Raw genomic sequence first — 16,784 nt, 5'->3', positions numbered from 1 at the left:
AAATGTTTGACAGGCAGCACTGATTGCAAAAAAAAACTATATTTCCCAAGCAGCCATTCCAGGTGTTTATATGTTATTTTAATAATAAAATACATAATGATTATCTCAGTGTAATGTTTTGTTAACAGCCTAGACGTCTATTTTATTTGTTTTGATTGTAGTTTATTTATTTATGTTATATTTATTTAGGATATTTTAATATTTCTTTTCCACATTTCAATTCCAATGTTTAATATTCTGGAGATTTAATAATTAATTGCTGTGGAAAATGATGTACTTATTATGCTCTAATATTGTTATAAAACTAAAACAACATCGACCACCCATGTCCAGAGAGGACTCACCTGGTCCAGGTCCAGATAGGACTCACCTGGTCCAGGTCCAGATAGGACTCACCTGGTCCAGGTCCAGAGAGGAGAACACCACTCGTCCTTTATCGTCTCCAGAGAACAGCTTCATCCCGTTGGTGCTCCACGCCAGAGACGTCACCGAACCTTTATGGAGGCCGACCACGTCGAAACGCCTTAACTACACACACACACAGGAAGTATTAATATGGGACATTATCAGTAGACACACACACACACACACACTATGGGGGTATTTTATGTCAGTGAACTAAACAAAAACGTGTGTACAGCTCCTATGTGATGACATCAAACCTCTAACATGTGTGTGAAAATTAATTCACTGTCAGTGGACAGACGAGCGTCACATGGGTGTCGCCATGATGCTGCATATGCGTTGTTGTTAAAAATGGGCCTGAAAATCAAACTATTCTGGCAGCTCTGTTGGGGCTTTGGATTCATCTATCAGTTCTGCTTCCTTATAAACATCCCGTATGAACCTATGAGACTCTGTGTAACAGCTGATCTGTGTAGATCTGCTGCAGAACATAGAAAATGAATAACTGGGTCCTGATGATCCAGTGGACCTCACAGCCTCTTCCTCAGTTTGTTCCTGAGCAACGGTCCAGTCCTGATATACTGTTATAGGCACACAGCGTTACAGGTGTTAACGCGTGTGTCACTGTTGTCCTGCCAACGCTTTAGATGCCTTAACGTGTCACGTGTAGACTGAAACATCCTCAACTGTCTCAGCGGTCTCTCTTGGTAATACATGGACTGATGGAATTGTGAAGCGAAGCAGCTGTTAAACTAAATTTGTCATCACAGTCAAGTAAATAATGATTTGTACATTGAGACAAGCGTTGACAGGTGTGCGCTCTGTTTGCTTGTGACATGACACTTGTCACCATCACCCCTTCATTATCTGGTTAACTCACAATATGCCTGTACACATATTTATCATCTTTTAGTATAGTTCACTGGCATAAAATGCCTCATACACATACACCTGTCAGACACACACACACACACACACACACACACCTGTCAGACACAGACACCTGTCCAATGTCTCACCTGTTTGTTTCGACCAGGAAGTGGAGACACGAGCTGAAAGACTGCAACCCGTCCGGACGCTGTTCCCACAGCAACCAGATCATCAAAACAGCTGAGCAGCTTCACAGCTGTGATCGCATCACTCTTCCCCTGTCACACACAGACAGACAGAGAGACAGACAGACAGAGAGACAGACAGACAGACAGACACACAGGAAGTCAGACTCTTGTTTGTGTTGTCTTTAAACATCACAGACATTTTGAGGGTCCCTGAACACACCACTGATCAGCTGACTAAAGCTGTGAACAGTTAGAGTAAGGCTCCTGGGGGGACAGTTGTGTCTGTGAGGACTGAGACAGACTGACACCGCAGAAGAAGAGCTGACCTCCAGGCTGTACTTGTTCATGTGGGCGAGGCGGCGGCAGTACAGGTAGAGCATCCCGATGCTGCTGCCCGCCGCCAGGAACTCACTGCTGCTGTCCAGAGCCGTCAGGTAGACCAGCACGGACCGGAAGCCCCGCTGCACCTAAAGAGGAAGGGGGGGAGCCTCATCATCATCATCATCATCATCATCATCATCAGTGTGACAGGTCAGTACCTCGGCCCGGGTTCAATCCAATCCACTTTATTCATAAAGCATGTTTATAGCAAACACAAGGTTTCCAAAGTGCTGCAAGACAAACACAATAAATAGATAACACAATAAAAGCACAATAAAAAAGAAAAGTAGACAGTACAATTATGAAATACAATAAGATAAAATAGAATTAAAATAGAATAAAATAAAAATAAATAAAATGCACTGCCCGCACAAAATAAAATATGCATGTATACACATAAAATTATGTTCATGTGGCTTCCGGTCATGGCATCAATGTGAGCGGACGTACTGAGCAAGCGCTCCCAGTCTGGTCTGCTAAATCCCCTAGATAAGAGCTATTTCAACCCTCGGAATCTTGAAAATTATGAGAACAGGGGATAATGACAAGAAAAACTAGGAGCAATTCAACCCAGAGCCAAGAAAAAGGTAAAGAAAACCTGATGGGAAAAGGCAGCAAAGTACACAACGAACACGAGGCATTAGCAATGGTCAGCCTGCAAGCTAGCATCGCGGCCATAAAGAAATACATGCTATCCGCTCAGATGTAAAAGTGGAACTATGTTGTTTGTTGTTTTGTAGAAGGAGGCAACCTGCAAGAGTTTATTGAAAGTCTTATTAAAGCTGAGCTGTTGCTTCAAGACACTGACCTGGGCATACAGCGCTGTTAACGCGCACAGGGTCCTAAACCACCACAGAATGCCAGCCCCCGTTCGGTGTTGATTTATTTTCAGGAGTACAGAACCAAGGATCTGGTGCTTCGCTTCACATGGAAAAAAAGAAAAGATTCGCCTTGGCCAACAGAGGTTATACTTTGACCAAGACTTCCCGGCGGAGATCCAAAAGAAAAGGAGAGCCTACACCCCAATCAGAAAGCTTCTAAAGGAAAAAGGTCTCCGTTTTCAAACCCCGCCACTGGCTAGACTCCAGGTTTTTTTGACAGTGGCCCTGTCATTTATAACAGCGCAGCAGAAGCCATGGAGGGCAGAAGCCATGGAGGACCTGAGAAAGAGGGGACTCGCACAGGACGACATCAAGGAGGGACCCTCCATGGCGACACCGACCGAGATGCTGAGGAAACTTTCCCGGGAGATGGTGGGAGCCAAACGGGGGAACCTGAACACACACGGAGAGAGGGCGCGGAGAAAGCTCAGCGGATTTCGCCGTGACACTGCGGACACAGCCTCCATGCCAAGGTGAACACCACTTAACAACTAGTGGCCATCCCTGCGGTAAGACCTGCCAACACAGTGACTTAAACCAGCACAAGAGTAAAAACTGATCCCCTTTAAAAATAACCTAAACCTAAATATCTATCTGGGAGGAATGCTTTAGTTTATTGTTAATAGATCAAAATAACAGATTGTTGGACTGGGAGCATGTTTAAGTTATTCCGGGCGTGCACTGAACTGATACTCGCTCCTGAGTTATCCCAGTTTGCAGTGGAGAGGCCCTTCATATACTGGAAGTTTTCCTCTCCAATTTGGACTCCTTCTTAAGAGGAAATTCTGTTATGGAAGCTGTTTTTCTTTTTCATTCATTTCCTTTACCTGTGTGTTCTCAAGTTACAAGTTCTTTGTTACTGTTTTCACTTATAATCAATTGTTAAGGTCACCATGGGTGCACATAATGGATGGAACAACTGTATCTAATGATAAATGCCTCAGCAAGAATATAGAATCATAACAATTAACGTTAATGGATTACAGAATCCAATTAAAAGAGGGAAGCTCATAGCCAAGATGAAAAGGGAACAACAACACATAATATTTTGGCAGGAAACTCATATGGTAAAAACTGAACACGAGAAACTGAAAAAAATGGGTTTTAAAAATACATTAAGGGGGGACTGGAATGTACAGTTGCAAACATATAAAGACTAATAACCCTGCCCTACTGGAACAAATATCTGCTGTAAAATCAGAACTAAATAAGAAACTCAACAACCAGGTGGAACTTAAACTGAAGTATGTTAAACAAACTTACTATGAAAACGGACCTTGAGCGAAAAAAATATTGGCCTGGAGACTGAGGAAACAGCAGTCTGAAAGATCCATTTATAAATTAAAAGATCCTGTCACCAACCAGATGTGTTTTAAACCACAAGAAATGCATTAGTCATTTGAAATATATTACAGGAATTTATACACTCAACCCAATTTAGCAGAACCCGCCACAGTAAAGCAGTTTTTAGAATCTCTAGATTTGCCATCTATCTGCATAGAACAAAACAAGCGGTTAACTGTAGATATTACAAAAACAGAGGTTGATAAGGCCATTTCTAAACTGAAAACAAACAAAGCAGCAGGGGAGATGGACTACCCGCAGAGTAGTATAAGTCTTTTAGGGACTCCTTGACCCCCACTAACTGACCCTACTTAAAATGTTTTAACTATGTGCTAAAGGGCGGTGAGACCCCACCATCTTGGAAACAAACCATAATATCTGAAATACCGAAACCAGGGAAATACAGGACAGAGTGCAGCTCATATAGACCTGTTTCTGTTTTGAATGCCGACTATAAAATATTTACCTCAATTATTGTTAGTCGACTAGAAAATATGATCACTGACCTGATTGATACGGACCAGACAGGATTTGTTAAAAATAGGCGCACACAAGACAACGCGAGCAATACACCTGATAGACACTATGAGCAGAAGTAACACGAGGTCCCTAGCAGTTAGCTTTGATGCAGAAAAAGCTTTCGACTCTGCGCAGGGGGAATTTTTATATTTGGTCCTACAATGCTTTGGCTTCAACGACGTGGTTATAAGATGTGTTAAATCCATAAATAATTCACCAGTGGCCTGGATCAGAATAAGGGATTGTGCCTGAATAATTTCAGGCACAATCCCTTTGGAACGGGGATGCCGACAGGGCTGTCCACTGAGCCCCATCCTGTTTGCTCTATTTATAGAGCCACTTGCTCAAAAAACCAGGGAAGACCCAGAAATTCTGGGAATCTTTTTTAAGGGAAGAGATTATAAGGTATGTCTATACGCAGATGATATCCTGGCGACTTTGTCCGACCCCGATACCAGTCTCCCTAAACTAATGTCCAGCCTCGACCAATACGGTTTCTATTCAGGATACAAACTGAACATCGAGAAAACGTAGACTCTTTCTTTTAATTACTTACCTCAGGAAAACATACGTAAAACCTTTAAATTTATATGGAAAACCAGAATTTTTAAATATTTGGGTGTTAATATTCCCAAGACCCAAGAAGACATATATAATGCAAATTATGGTATCATCACAAACAAAATTAAAAACGACTTGGGCAGATGGACTCCCCTGACACTCAGTCTGTACAACCGAATAGAATCTATAAGAATAGTTATTTTACCTCAACTGTTATTCCTTTTTCAATCACTGCCCGTAGAAGTTCCAACTGAACCATCTGGAATCGGACCATCTCCAGATTCATATGGCAGAACAAAAAACCAAGGGTACGCTACAAAACATTACACTTGCCAAAGAGAAAGGAGGGATGTCACTCCCATGTCTGGAGGACTACTACAAAACAGCACAACTTCAGTATGTGGTTTATTGGTGTAAAGAGGATTATAATGCAAAATGGAAGAAACTAGAGTTAAACCAAATTGATATTCCTCTTCAATCTGTACTGGGCAACAAAACCCTCAAGACTATATACTCAAGTAAATTATGTGACCTTACAAAAACTCCCCTTAATATCTGGTTCAAAGAGGTTTGCAACTCAAATTGCGAGAGGAAAGCTCAGCTATTAAGGTGCGTCGAACATGACAGAGATTTCTTATCAGCCCGGCTGGATATGAGACTTAAGGAACTGACCCGAAAAGGCATTACTTCATATTGTGTAATCTCATCTGATAAAGACCTGGACAGTTTTCAACAACTACAGAAAAAAACATGATTTAGACAAACAAGATTTCTACAGATACCTGCAGCTTAGGCATCATTTTGATAGAAATATTAAAATTCCAAAAGAAGGTGGCATGGACCTCATTAACATTGTCTTTGATGCATACAAAGGTAAAATCCATAAGAAAGTGGTTTCCAGAATATACTTCTGCCTGCAACTTCACAAAAAAATGTCAACATCATATATCAAATGTAAATGGGAGAAGGAAGTGAATATAACCTTGACAGAAGACGAGTGGACAAACATATGCGAAATAAACTCCTCCACCAGCAGTTCAGGGAAATGGAGGGAATTTGCATGGAAAAATGTTATCAGGTTTTTTATTACCCCAAGAAGAAATATTAATAGAGTGGCAGAGCAGAATTTGGGCATTGTTGGAGACATTGTAATAATGTGATGGCTGACCACAGTCACATCTTTTGGTGCTGTCCTGTAATTCAACTTTATTAGCAAGATGTAATCAAAGAAATAAATTAAATCCTTGGTTTTGACATTGAGTATAATTTCCAAACTGTATATCTGTGCAATCTACCAACTGACCTTACTTCCCAGGATGAATACCTTCTAAAGATACTATTGGCAGCTGGCAAGAAACCAATAAGAAAATGGCTCAACAGGGAGCCGCTGACGGTGGGAGAGTGGTCAGCCACTGTAAAAGACATACATGAAATGGAGATGTTGACTTTCTCTCTAAGACTGAACCGTAATAAAGCCCATACTGCTTTGTTTGTCCTTGGTGCTGTGAACGTTTAGATGAACTTGCCCTGGAGGGACTCCCTCCCCCAGCCGGTTGGACTGTGCTCGCTCTATAGGCCCCCTTCCTCTTCACCTCTCACTTATGGATTTTTGTGGCCCTACATTACATGAAGCAATGTTGTAGTGTGTTTCTTTTCTTTCTTAAACAAAGTGATTGATTTCCCTCGGTGACCTGAATGTTCTGATTTGTTTAGTAAATATGTTGTGTTTGTCTTTGTAAGACATTGAAACTTTGCACTTAAAAATAAAGTATATATAAAAAAAAAAATCATATCATGTGTTCTGGTTCTGGTCGGGTCGGTACCTTGGCTGGGATGGCATTCAGCAGGTAGTAGAGCGGGCAGAACTCTCTCAGGACTGATGGCGGCGTCGCCATGGTGATGATGAACTCAACTGGTCCTGAAAGTCAATTCAAAACTTCCATTTGAAAAACAAATACATTAACCAGAAGTCATGCAGTGAATTCTGCTTCCTGTGTGCTGTCTGGGCTGTTGAGGGCCCCCTGAGGGCACCGGGGTCCTCTGATGCCCCCCAGGGGCCCCTGAGGGCCTCTGAGGGCCCCAGGGGAACCTGAGTCTGATGTTCCAGATGATCATCATCCGTCTCTCAGTATCCTATTGACTATGGGCTTATGATGGAATCCTGGGGGATGGGGTCCCAAACCAAAGAAGAAAGAAGAAGAAACTCTGGGTTTGGGCCTGTTTCCACAAACATGATGGACAAATGTAAACAGGTGAGATTTGACATAGTTGGGTGGACCCAAAATAACCCGAATTAAAGGGAACCTCTTCATAAAACTGTTGGAGGTCTAACTTCATTTCAGTTCAGTCCAAATACAGAGAAATGTTAAATTGACTGTTTGCTTCATGGAGTTTGGCGAGACGATCGTTCCGCTCCCCGAGCAGCTGGAGAGAACTCTGCACTAAACTCCCTTACAAAAACCATTAGTTTAGTGATCGCGTTATCTGACAACATGCAACACTGTTTGTTTTTAAAAAAAAAACAAGACCTGAAGAGTCGTTGGCATTTATTCAAAAATAACAACATTCAGAATTATACAACGATAAAATTGAAGCGTTTAGGATTTCTCTGCAGGTTCCCTGCGCTAGCCCCGAGAGACGTAAACAGCAGAGATTTATCATAATATAACCCCGTTTGGTGGAGAAGACATATACCGAATTAAACACCACACCTTAACGATGTGTAACAAATCTCACAACAAGCGTCGCAATCACTTTAATTAAGCTGAAGCTCAGAATAATATTAAATTGGTAATTTGTTGAACGAAGTCTGGTCTGACGGTGCTTTACGGGAGGAGACGGCGGCGCATGCTTAACATGAGCTCAGCGGGTAGAAATATGACAGCAACCATCCACAATTTATTCATTTTATAGAAATTATGACTTATAAAACGTGACACGAGCAAAAAACAGCCCGGGCTAACTGTGGCTAACGCAGCTAGCATCCTCTGACAGCTGCTCGTTGATGTTAGCAGCAGGTTAACGTTAGCATCAGCAGGACGAGCCTCTTACTGACAGCTAAGATCCTCCAGGTGTTCCTCCAGGTGATCCTCCAGGTGTGTTCTTACAGCAGCAGGTAGATCAGTGAGTGTCTGATCTGAGGCTTCGCCCCGTCAGACAGCTTTCATCCTCAGACTGTCAACAAATTGCGCCCCCTGTCGGCCGATGCCCGAACTACAACCTCAATATCCCTCCATAAAGATAAATATATATCTTTGTTATTATTTATTTATTCAAACAGACGCTCACACTGCTGCACTGACTCATCTGTTTCTATATTTTCTTCATTTTAACGATCATTTTATTTATAAAGTTATGAATGAATGACCGGAACCGGAAACTCAGATTGCTGGTCTGAAAACGTGGAAAGTGGATTTATTGTTCTTAAGTTTAACTGATTCAACACGAGATAACATCTAAAATCCTCTAGAACTGTTTTATCTAGTGCACCACGGACAAATTAATTCATACATTTAACAGGAATAAAAGGACAAAACGCAAGAAATCAAAGTTTGATAATTCATGTTGAAATGCTGAGGACTGTTTACTGTTTCTGTTTTCTCTTTTATTTTAAATAAATAATAATATCTTAAGTTAATTTCGGACATTTGAAGCGCGACATTGACTCGGTGTTAAATAATGAGCACATTAAAATGTTGAAAATGACAACGCAGTCCGGTCCGCTCCGGTGGATCCAGTCCGGGATCTCCTTGCTCCCGCTGCTGCTTACGGCTAGGCTAGGCTAGTACTAAACTCCCGGAGCTAACGGTTACAGTCCCGTTACCGCCGCTCCCGTTAATGTGTCCGATCATCCCAGAGGAGCCTTTTACTCACCGGAACACACCGATTTTACAACAACGTATTTATCCGATAATATCGACCGACGGTCGGGTCTGTCGGATCCCTCGGCTGGCCCCCGGTCTCAGCTAAGCTAACAGTTAGCCTTACAGCCAAAATGGCGGACAACGAGGATGACAGCGGGCTGACCAGAACAATAACAGTCGCGGAGCCTCCGGGGGCCGCGGGCCAGCCGGGCCTCCAGGGCCAGCCCGGGGACGGATCCGGGTCCAGGGCTCCGCACAGCAGCTCAGAACCACCGAGCATCATGGTGGGCCCGGAGTTCGGCAGCCTGGGCCCGGACCCGGACCTGGGCCCGGACCTCGGCAGCACCACCATCATCTACGTCCAGCCGGACGGCAGCCTGGTGGAGGGGTCCGGACTCACGGTCGAGGAGCAACAGGCCCTGCTGGAGCAGCTCACCAGGCAGCAGATCGTCCAGGTCTCCGACACCGAGGCCGCCCAGCTGCTCCAGCAGAGCCAGCTGGTTAAGACCATCCCGGTCCACAACACGGCCCTGGACCCCAGCCAGCTGCAGCAGGTCATCAACCAGGTCACCAAGTCCCAGCAGCAGGTCCATGTCCCCCAGCAGGGTTCGAAGCAACAAGTCCAGGTCCAGGTCCCCCAACAGGGTCTGAAGCAGCAGGTCCAGGTCCCCCAACAGGGTCTGAAGCAACAAGTCCAGGTCCCCCAGCAGAACATAAAGAGCAGCACTCAGAACGCCTCCCAGCAGCTGAAGAGCGTGGCCCAGCAGGTTGCCCTGCAGACCAGCGGCTCGGTCCAGCTGGTCCAGAAGAAAGTGAGTCCGGTTGATGCGGACTGTGGTGGATTCACCTGGTCCTGGTCAGATGATTGACAGATGAGCAGAATATATATTTCAGACTAATTCAGATAAAATTCTCAATCATTCGTCTAAACTCATTCTGTTGTTGTTGTTGTTTACATGAACGAGCTGCTGATAACGTTTTTGTTTATCTGTAAACTGATGATGCTGACAGGTCAAAGGTCACTGTGTTTGTCTATATTTATATTTGCTAATAAGGACAGACAACAATAATAGCACCAACACTGTAACGAAGATGGAAATATTAATGGAATCACAGTAATAATAATGGGAGGCGGTCCTGGACCTGTTCTGGTTTCTGTCCCTGCAGTCGGAGCCGGTCCGGATCCAGATCCAGGTTCCCCACAAACAGGAGGTGAAGTCTGTGGTGGCGCCCCAGCAGAAGAGCCTCGCGGTCAGTCATCCACAGGTGAAGCTGGCGGCCAATGGCAGTGCTCAGATCATCCACATCCAGCCGGTGGTGGGTCAGCAGGGCCAGCAGTTCTTCCTGCAGCAGAGTCCGGGGGACCCCCCTATCCAGCTGCTGCTGCAGAGCCCCACCCCCGTCGTTGGATCTCTGCTCCCATTGGTCCACAAACTCACGGGCCAGACCGCGATGACGGGCACCACCGCCTCTGGTCCGGGCCAGAAACCTGCCGTATCCCCCGTCAGGGTCGGGACCCACACCGTCGCCAAGACCCCGCCCTCCTCCGCTGCCAAGGCCGTCCCTCACATCAAAAACCCTGCAGATGCCAAGCCGTCCGCTACCAGCAAGAGCCCCGTCAAACCGCCGGCACAGAGCGCCCGACCCGCCTCAGCGGCCCCGCACTCTGTGGCCCCGCCCGCAACAGCGAAGGACAGAGAAAGGGAAAAAGAGAAGAAGTTGAAGAAGAGAGAGAAGAAGGCGATAAAGGTCCAGACCCGATCCGGACGGGTCTCTAGACCGCCCAAATACAAAGCTAAAGACTACAAGTTCATAAAGACAGAGGATCTGGCCGACAGCCACCAGTCCGACTCTGACGACTACTCCGACATGAGCGTGGAGGACGAGGAGGGCGGGAGGAAGGAAGCCGTGGCGCCAGGCTCCGCCCCCTCGCTGACCTACAGCCACAAGTCCCGGTCCCACCGCTGCCAGACCTGCGATAAGGCCTACATCGGCGCCGGAGGCCTGAACCGCCACTACAAACTGAACCCGAGCCACGGGGAGCCCGACCTGACGGGCGGCATGGACGGCCAATCACAGGAGACAACCACGGGCGCAGTCGGGGAGGAGGCGGAGGACAGGAAGAGAGACGACAAACCTGCTGCCACGGCAACAAACAGAGTAAGAATCCAATCAGAGCTCAGATCTGCAGCCAGGCCCAGGTTTGTGTTTTCATTTCCTGTCTGTCTATCTGCAGGTGGACGGCGGTCCGGCAGGTGCTGTCGGACTCAGGGGCCTCCATCCCCGGGGCCCCGGCCGCCCCCGAGGGCGAGGGAGAGGCAGGGGGCGGGGCCGTGGCCGATCGCTGGGACCGCCTCCTAAGGTGAGTTCACTGCAGAGCACATGAGAACACCTGTCTCACCATTAAGGTCAATAATCGGCTCTGATTGGTCGGTCCTCTCAGGTGGCGGTGAGCCTCGTCAGTAGGCGGGGCCGCCGCGGTCGACCCCCCAAGCTCGCCGTCAGCACGGTGACCGCGGAGCAGCAGGCGGACCGCAGACGAGACCGACTGCAGGAGGTAAGAGGGAGGAAGTGGAGACAGGACTTTCAGAGTAAAGCGTCTCTAACACGGATGGACTCTCCGTGTCTTTCAGCTGGTGGACTCCTGCCAGGACGAGGACCTGATGGACATCGTCCTGCCCCGCCTGACCAGAGTACTTAGCCTCTGGGAGCTGCTGCTGGCCAAGGTACGTCTAGATACAGGAGAACCTGATTCACATCAGAACCTGATCCACATCACAACCAGATCCACATCAAATCCATATCACAACCAGAACCACATCAGATCCACATCACAACCAGATCAGAACCAGATCCACATCACAACCAGATCCACATCAGATCCACATCAGAACCAGATCCACATCAGAACCAGATCCACATCAGATCCACATCAGAACCAGATCCACATAACCAGATTAACAATAGATCCAGACCCACAACAGAACCTGTACATGGATCAATGTATATAAATGTAATCTTGTGTGAGGCCGTTCCGTTTCTCAGGTGTCTTGTGTGCTCTGGCCGTTTCAGGTAGAGGGCGGCGGTCCCACCCGGACTCGGTTTCCAGACATCTACCGTGAGTTTGAGTCCCTGCAGGTGCAGGTGAGGCAGGCTGCTCAGGACTACATCGTATGCCCCCAGGGCGGAGCGGCGCCACTGGAGGTCCGCAACATTGAGGTGAGAACTTTGTTCTTCTCCAGAGTCGGCCGTTCTGCTGTGGGTCCTTTCTGAACCGGACTCTGTGTTTCAGGTTGCCAGGTCTCTGGGGATCCTGGATGAGGTGAACAGGATGAAGATGGTTCCCGCTGCGTCTCCTAGCTCCAGTCTGACCAATAAGAACGTCCGATACATGGAGGTAAACTCACCGTTGGGTTCTGAGATCTGGACCCAGTACTTACTGCAACCTGGGATCAGTGATGCTGGATAGCTAGTTTGAGCTGGACCCCTTTTCACCAACGTAAATGTAGTTCTGGTTCTGGTTCTTGTTCACAGTTGGTTTAATTTGTGAACCGTCTCTGAACCTGTTTGATTCCTTCACGACTACCTGCTGCCGATCACTCTGTAGGTAAACAGATCAAATCAAATGAATGATGTTAGTTGTTGTTGGTCTGCCACGTGTCTCTGGTTTTGCTCTCCATTTTAAAGCATTGGAGATAATTTTAGCTGAACAGCCTAAAATTGTTTGCACCTCTTTATAAGTTTTCCCCTCTCCAATCAACTTTTTAATCAAAGTACGCTGTTCTTCTGAACAATATCTTGAACGACCCATTTTCCTCAGGCTTTCAAAGAAATGCATGTTCAACAAGTGCTGGCTTCATCCTTAAATAGGGGCCACCTGATTCACACCTGTTTTTTCACAAAATTGATGACCTCACTGATTGAATGCCACACTGCTATTTTTTTAACACACCCCATTCAACTAATTGCCCAATTGCACAGCCTTAAGAGCGTGCATATCACGAATGCTGGGTCTTGTTGGTTTTCTGAGAATCTACTGCACCTACTGGTACCTTGTGTGCCATGTAGCAATAAAATATATACTAAAACCTGGATTAATCTGGTTAGTCACATTGGACTGCTATTATTTTGAACACTACTGTATAATTTAAGAAATGTGTGCAAAAGTTTTTTAGTAGTCCTTTATTGATTCATTTTGTTCTATTTGTTAAGACAAAAAAAAGACATTAAATGCAGTCTAAACCAGGACCTTCTGCTGTGGTAAAATGTATACTTAGATCATTCTCTAGTTACTTTATCTCCAATTTAATTATTACATGTTTAGCTTTTTGTCTCCATATCAAGTTTTTGGTTTTCAGTACCCATAAGCATATGACGCTTGCAAATCGCGCCGACATCCTGTAAAAGAAAACATGTCAAAGAGTAGTTGATTATGAAGTTACCAATTATTATTTAATTTCTCAGTTTCATCATTGCTTGCTGCAGTAGTTGTTCCAGCTGTGCAAGGTGCATGGTTTTACACAATCTGAAGAATGAAGATGCAGCCCAAACATTACGTTTTCACTTGTATGTTCAGATTCCTACTGTTGATATGTAACAGAATGATTAAGGACAGGGTCACGTCGCCAAGTTAGGCCAATTTACAGTAAATTAATTTTAGTTCTCCGAGCTTAGCCTACACCTAACTGTGAACATACAGCTGTCATTATCCAGCCTAATGATAATATAACCACTCTTATTCCATTTAGTGATCTAATTACACAAATAACACAATAAGTATTAACAGTCTGCATTTTTTTTACCATGCCATCTCCCTGGCTCTACTAATGGCAGCAGTATTGTCTGTTTTTGTGACCGTCACTTTATATCTTCATAAAGCTCCAACAGCATTGTTTGCTTGACCGCCAAGGAAAAATCAGCGCTGTTCACCTCTTTTTGTGACCAGCTGTTCCACGAACGGCTTTAGCCTCAAGTGAAAGTTGGTGTCAATTCTAACCAGGCTTGTTCAATGAAGCCGCGGTTTGTTTAGCCACTTTGATGGAACACCCCTCCGGTTGAAGACCAGCAGAGAGTTGGTGCCGCTCTGGAACCAGTTCTCCTGCAGAGAGCCGGTTCTTTGGCTGAACAAACACCAAGAACTGGTTCCAGGACGATGCCCATTAAACATGAGGATCTGTTCCCTGGGCTCTTGATCCAGGTTTATTCTGATTCAGTCTTAAACTCTGTTTCCCAGAATTCCAAGATGCTGCCGCCTTCAAAGAGATTCAAGATGGAGAACAGCGTTCCGGTTCATCAGAACGGCATCGAGGCGCCCAGAACAGGTAGGACTGCCGCCGTCCTGCACCGCCCTGCATCTGAGTGTCCAGCTGAACTCTGGTCTTTTTCTGTCCAAGGTGGGACGACAGCAACCCCTGTGGTCTCTGCGGTCTCTGCGACCCCTGTGGCCCCCTTGAAGCCCCGCTCAGTCTCCGTCTCTCCTCTGGTGATTCCAGCTGGATCTAAACTGCAGACCACCACGGCGGACTCCGACTCCAGGTGAGCTGACGCCGCCTCCGGTCATCTGGACACGTGTTGTTATAGATGTAACAGGGTCACACCTGGACCTGGTTTACAGGGCTGGTCTGGTCTGTTGAAGTCTGTGTGTGATTCTCTGGTCCCTCAGCTCGTCCGGCTTCATCAAGGCTCCGCCCCTCGTCACGCCCATGGAGGTGACCCCAGGTGAGGACCAGGTGGAGTCTAACAAGGACCAGGTCCTGGGCAGCAGGGACATCAGCGCCCAGGTGGAGGAGCTAGAGAAAGCTCTGGGTTCAGACTCAAAGACACCCGAGTCTGGCTCCGCGCAGACAGGGTCCGGCTCAGTCCAGACAGAGTCCGGCTCAGTCCAGACAGAGTCCGGCTCCGCCCAGATTCTGAGGGACGCCTCCCTGGACCCCTGCGAGCCCAAAGAGCTCCAAGAGGGTCAGGAGATTTACATCCAGACCGAGGGGCTGACGGTCCAGCTAGCAGAACCCGGCTCGGACCGGATCGTAGTCGTCAACGGGCCGGACGGGACCACCATGCACATCCAGACCCCAGAGGGGGTCCCCCTGGAGGCGGTCCAGGCCCTGCTGGGCATCGAAGCTTCAGACGGAGCCAAAGCTCAACAGTGAACAGAACCAGAACCTCAACCTGAGCTGAAGCATGTCGCTGAGGACCTTCTTCAGACTGAACCTCGTGTTTTAAAACAACTCGAAGCTTCTGATCAGAAATCACTTAACAAACGTTTTCATTTTAATTTGAGCTCTGCTGATATTTATACTTCTGATGATCAGTGAGTCTGATCTCAGGCTGGCAGACTCAGCATGATATGACAAGACACTCGGGTGACTCTGTCACTCGTGGCTCCCGGACTGGGCAGTCTTATTTATGGCAGCGGTGGGCTCAGCTTGCTATCTGATTGGTCTCCTGTGATGATGTCACGGCTCCTCAGGAGGAACTCGATCTTCCTGATTGTTAATTTGTAAACTTGAACTTGATTTTTTTTCAGTGTTTCCATATTTGAAATTGTTCATTTCAACATAGAAACTGATTAGTTGGCTGTTTATATGTAGATAAATATGAAAAACAAAGTTTAAAAAAATGTGGCACTATTTTATTACTTTTTATAAACTTCACAGTGAAACGTTTTCCAGAAGGAAAGTTCCTGATTTGTCTGTTGAATGTATGAAACATGTTAATGTTGCTCCAATAAACTGATGTGACGACTCGGAGCGGACGAGTCCTCGTGTCCTCTGACCTGTTTCTGCTTGTTTTTTTTCTTTAATGCAGATTTTAAAAGTCAGCCGCTGGTTTAGAAAGAAGGTTTTAGTTTTGTTCCCTTGAGGTTTGTTTTCAGAGCCGAGACTGTTCCATCCAGCTGTTTTATTCTCATCCGTCAGAGATCCATGTAGCTTATATGACTCAAAACAAAAAAAGAAATTCAAAATAACTTTTTTCCCGAGGGGAAATTTAGTTAGTCAGGTAACTCTGGAAGAATGAGACAGCCTGATAGCTGTAGGAGCGAATGATCTTTCAGTAACCATGGTAACTGATTTCGCTCAGTAACCATGGTAACTCATACTGCTCACTAACCATGGTAACTAAATTTAACTTACTTCAGCGTTGTGTCAAATTATTTCTTACAGGCGGAAACAAAATTCGCAAAGTCAGTTCCGTCACGTTTCTGTCTGTGCTGAAAGTTTAGACAAAGTTTTTTTATGTATACAGTCTATTTTTGAGGTTTAGACCTCTTTTTTTTCACTTTACACACCTTATTCAGTTCATCTGATTAATTCATGCAACTTTTGTTTTGGAGTGAACCTTTTATTTGAAGGCTCAACATGTATAATTTAAGAAAGGTTTGCAGAAGTTTTTCAGTCATTCTGTTCTAGCTGTTAAGACAAAAACATTAGATCCAGTCTAAACCAGGACCTTCTGCTGCTGCTGTGGTAAAATGTATACTGATATCATTATCTAGTTTCTTTATCTCCAATTTAATTTATTACATTTTTGCTTGATTGATTTTATTTGACCATTCTTGATATAAAAATATGAAACAGCAAACTGTGCCATACGTTATATAAATAAATAAAAATAGCTTCCCTAGTGGAATAGCGGTGAACTTCATTTACTCTATTTAAATATTTTTTTTAAATAATTGGGTACATCCCCATAAACACACCTATGTACCATAAATAACTGCATCTGAGATACACGATCCTCCACCTTCAACCATCCCACCTTATCAAAGTGGG

The 16,784-nt window shown here is 45.5% G+C and overlaps 2 protein-coding genes across 4 annotated transcripts in view; one reads left to right on the top strand and one right to left on the bottom strand.

Moving 5' to 3' along the window:
• tecpr2 (tectonin beta-propeller repeat containing 2) overlaps nt 1–8,321 on the bottom strand; it is a 35,709-nt gene extending 27,388 nt beyond the window's left edge. Inside the window, exons 1-5 of one of the 3 annotated variants that reach the window (XM_059352666.1) lie at nt 8,205–8,321; nt 6,973–7,067; nt 1,790–1,930; nt 1,425–1,553; nt 397–528 (exon numbers count right to left, since the gene is read on the bottom strand). In XM_059352666.1, coding sequence (XP_059208649.1) covers nt 397–528; nt 1,425–1,553; nt 1,790–1,930; nt 6,973–7,044 — 474 coding nt within the window. In that variant the 5' untranslated portion in view covers nt 7,045–7,067; nt 8,205–8,321. Of the gene's footprint in view, nt 1–396; nt 529–1,424; nt 1,554–1,789; nt 1,931–6,972; nt 8,029–8,200 lie in introns of those variants that run through there. The other 2 variants (XM_059352668.1, XM_059352667.1) reach the window with 2 other exon arrangements.
• A 68-nt stretch (nt 8,322–8,389) lies between these two features.
• Nucleotides 8,390–15,792, top strand: znf839 (zinc finger protein 839). Its single transcript, XM_059352669.1, has 10 exons — nt 8,390–9,824; nt 10,180–11,172; nt 11,249–11,374; nt 11,456–11,569; nt 11,646–11,738; nt 12,085–12,231; nt 12,305–12,409; nt 14,246–14,333; nt 14,406–14,547; nt 14,675–15,792. The coding sequence occupies exons 1-10, from the start codon at nt 9,144–9,146 to the stop codon at nt 15,159–15,161; spliced, it is 2,976 nt and encodes a 991-aa protein (XP_059208652.1). The 5' UTR covers nt 8,390–9,143; the 3' UTR covers nt 15,162–15,792.
• Nucleotides 15,793–16,784: the final 992 nt, after the last annotated feature.

The sequence above is a fragment of the Centropristis striata genome, chromosome 16 (assembly GCF_030273125.1).
Source record: "Centropristis striata isolate RG_2023a ecotype Rhode Island chromosome 16, C.striata_1.0, whole genome shotgun sequence".
NCBI classification, from domain to species: Eukaryota; Metazoa; Chordata; class Actinopteri; order Perciformes; family Serranidae; genus Centropristis; species Centropristis striata.
Note: the sequence above shows the minus strand (reverse complement) of the source record. Positions and strands in the feature narration are given on the sequence as shown.

Bases quoted from the DNA above. Each gene is read 5' to 3' on its own strand.
- znf839 (XM_059352669.1), top strand. From the start codon at position 9,144: ATGGCGGACAACGAGGATGACAGCGGGCTGACCAGAACAATAACAGTC. The intron at 11,570-11,645 runs GTAAGAGGGAGG...CGTGTCTTTCAG, and splicing joins GACGAGACCGACTGCAGGAG to CTGGTGGACTCCTGCCAGGA. The intron at 12,232-12,304 runs GTGAGAACTTTG...TCTGTGTTTCAG, and splicing joins TGGAGGTCCGCAACATTGAG to GTTGCCAGGTCTCTGGGGAT.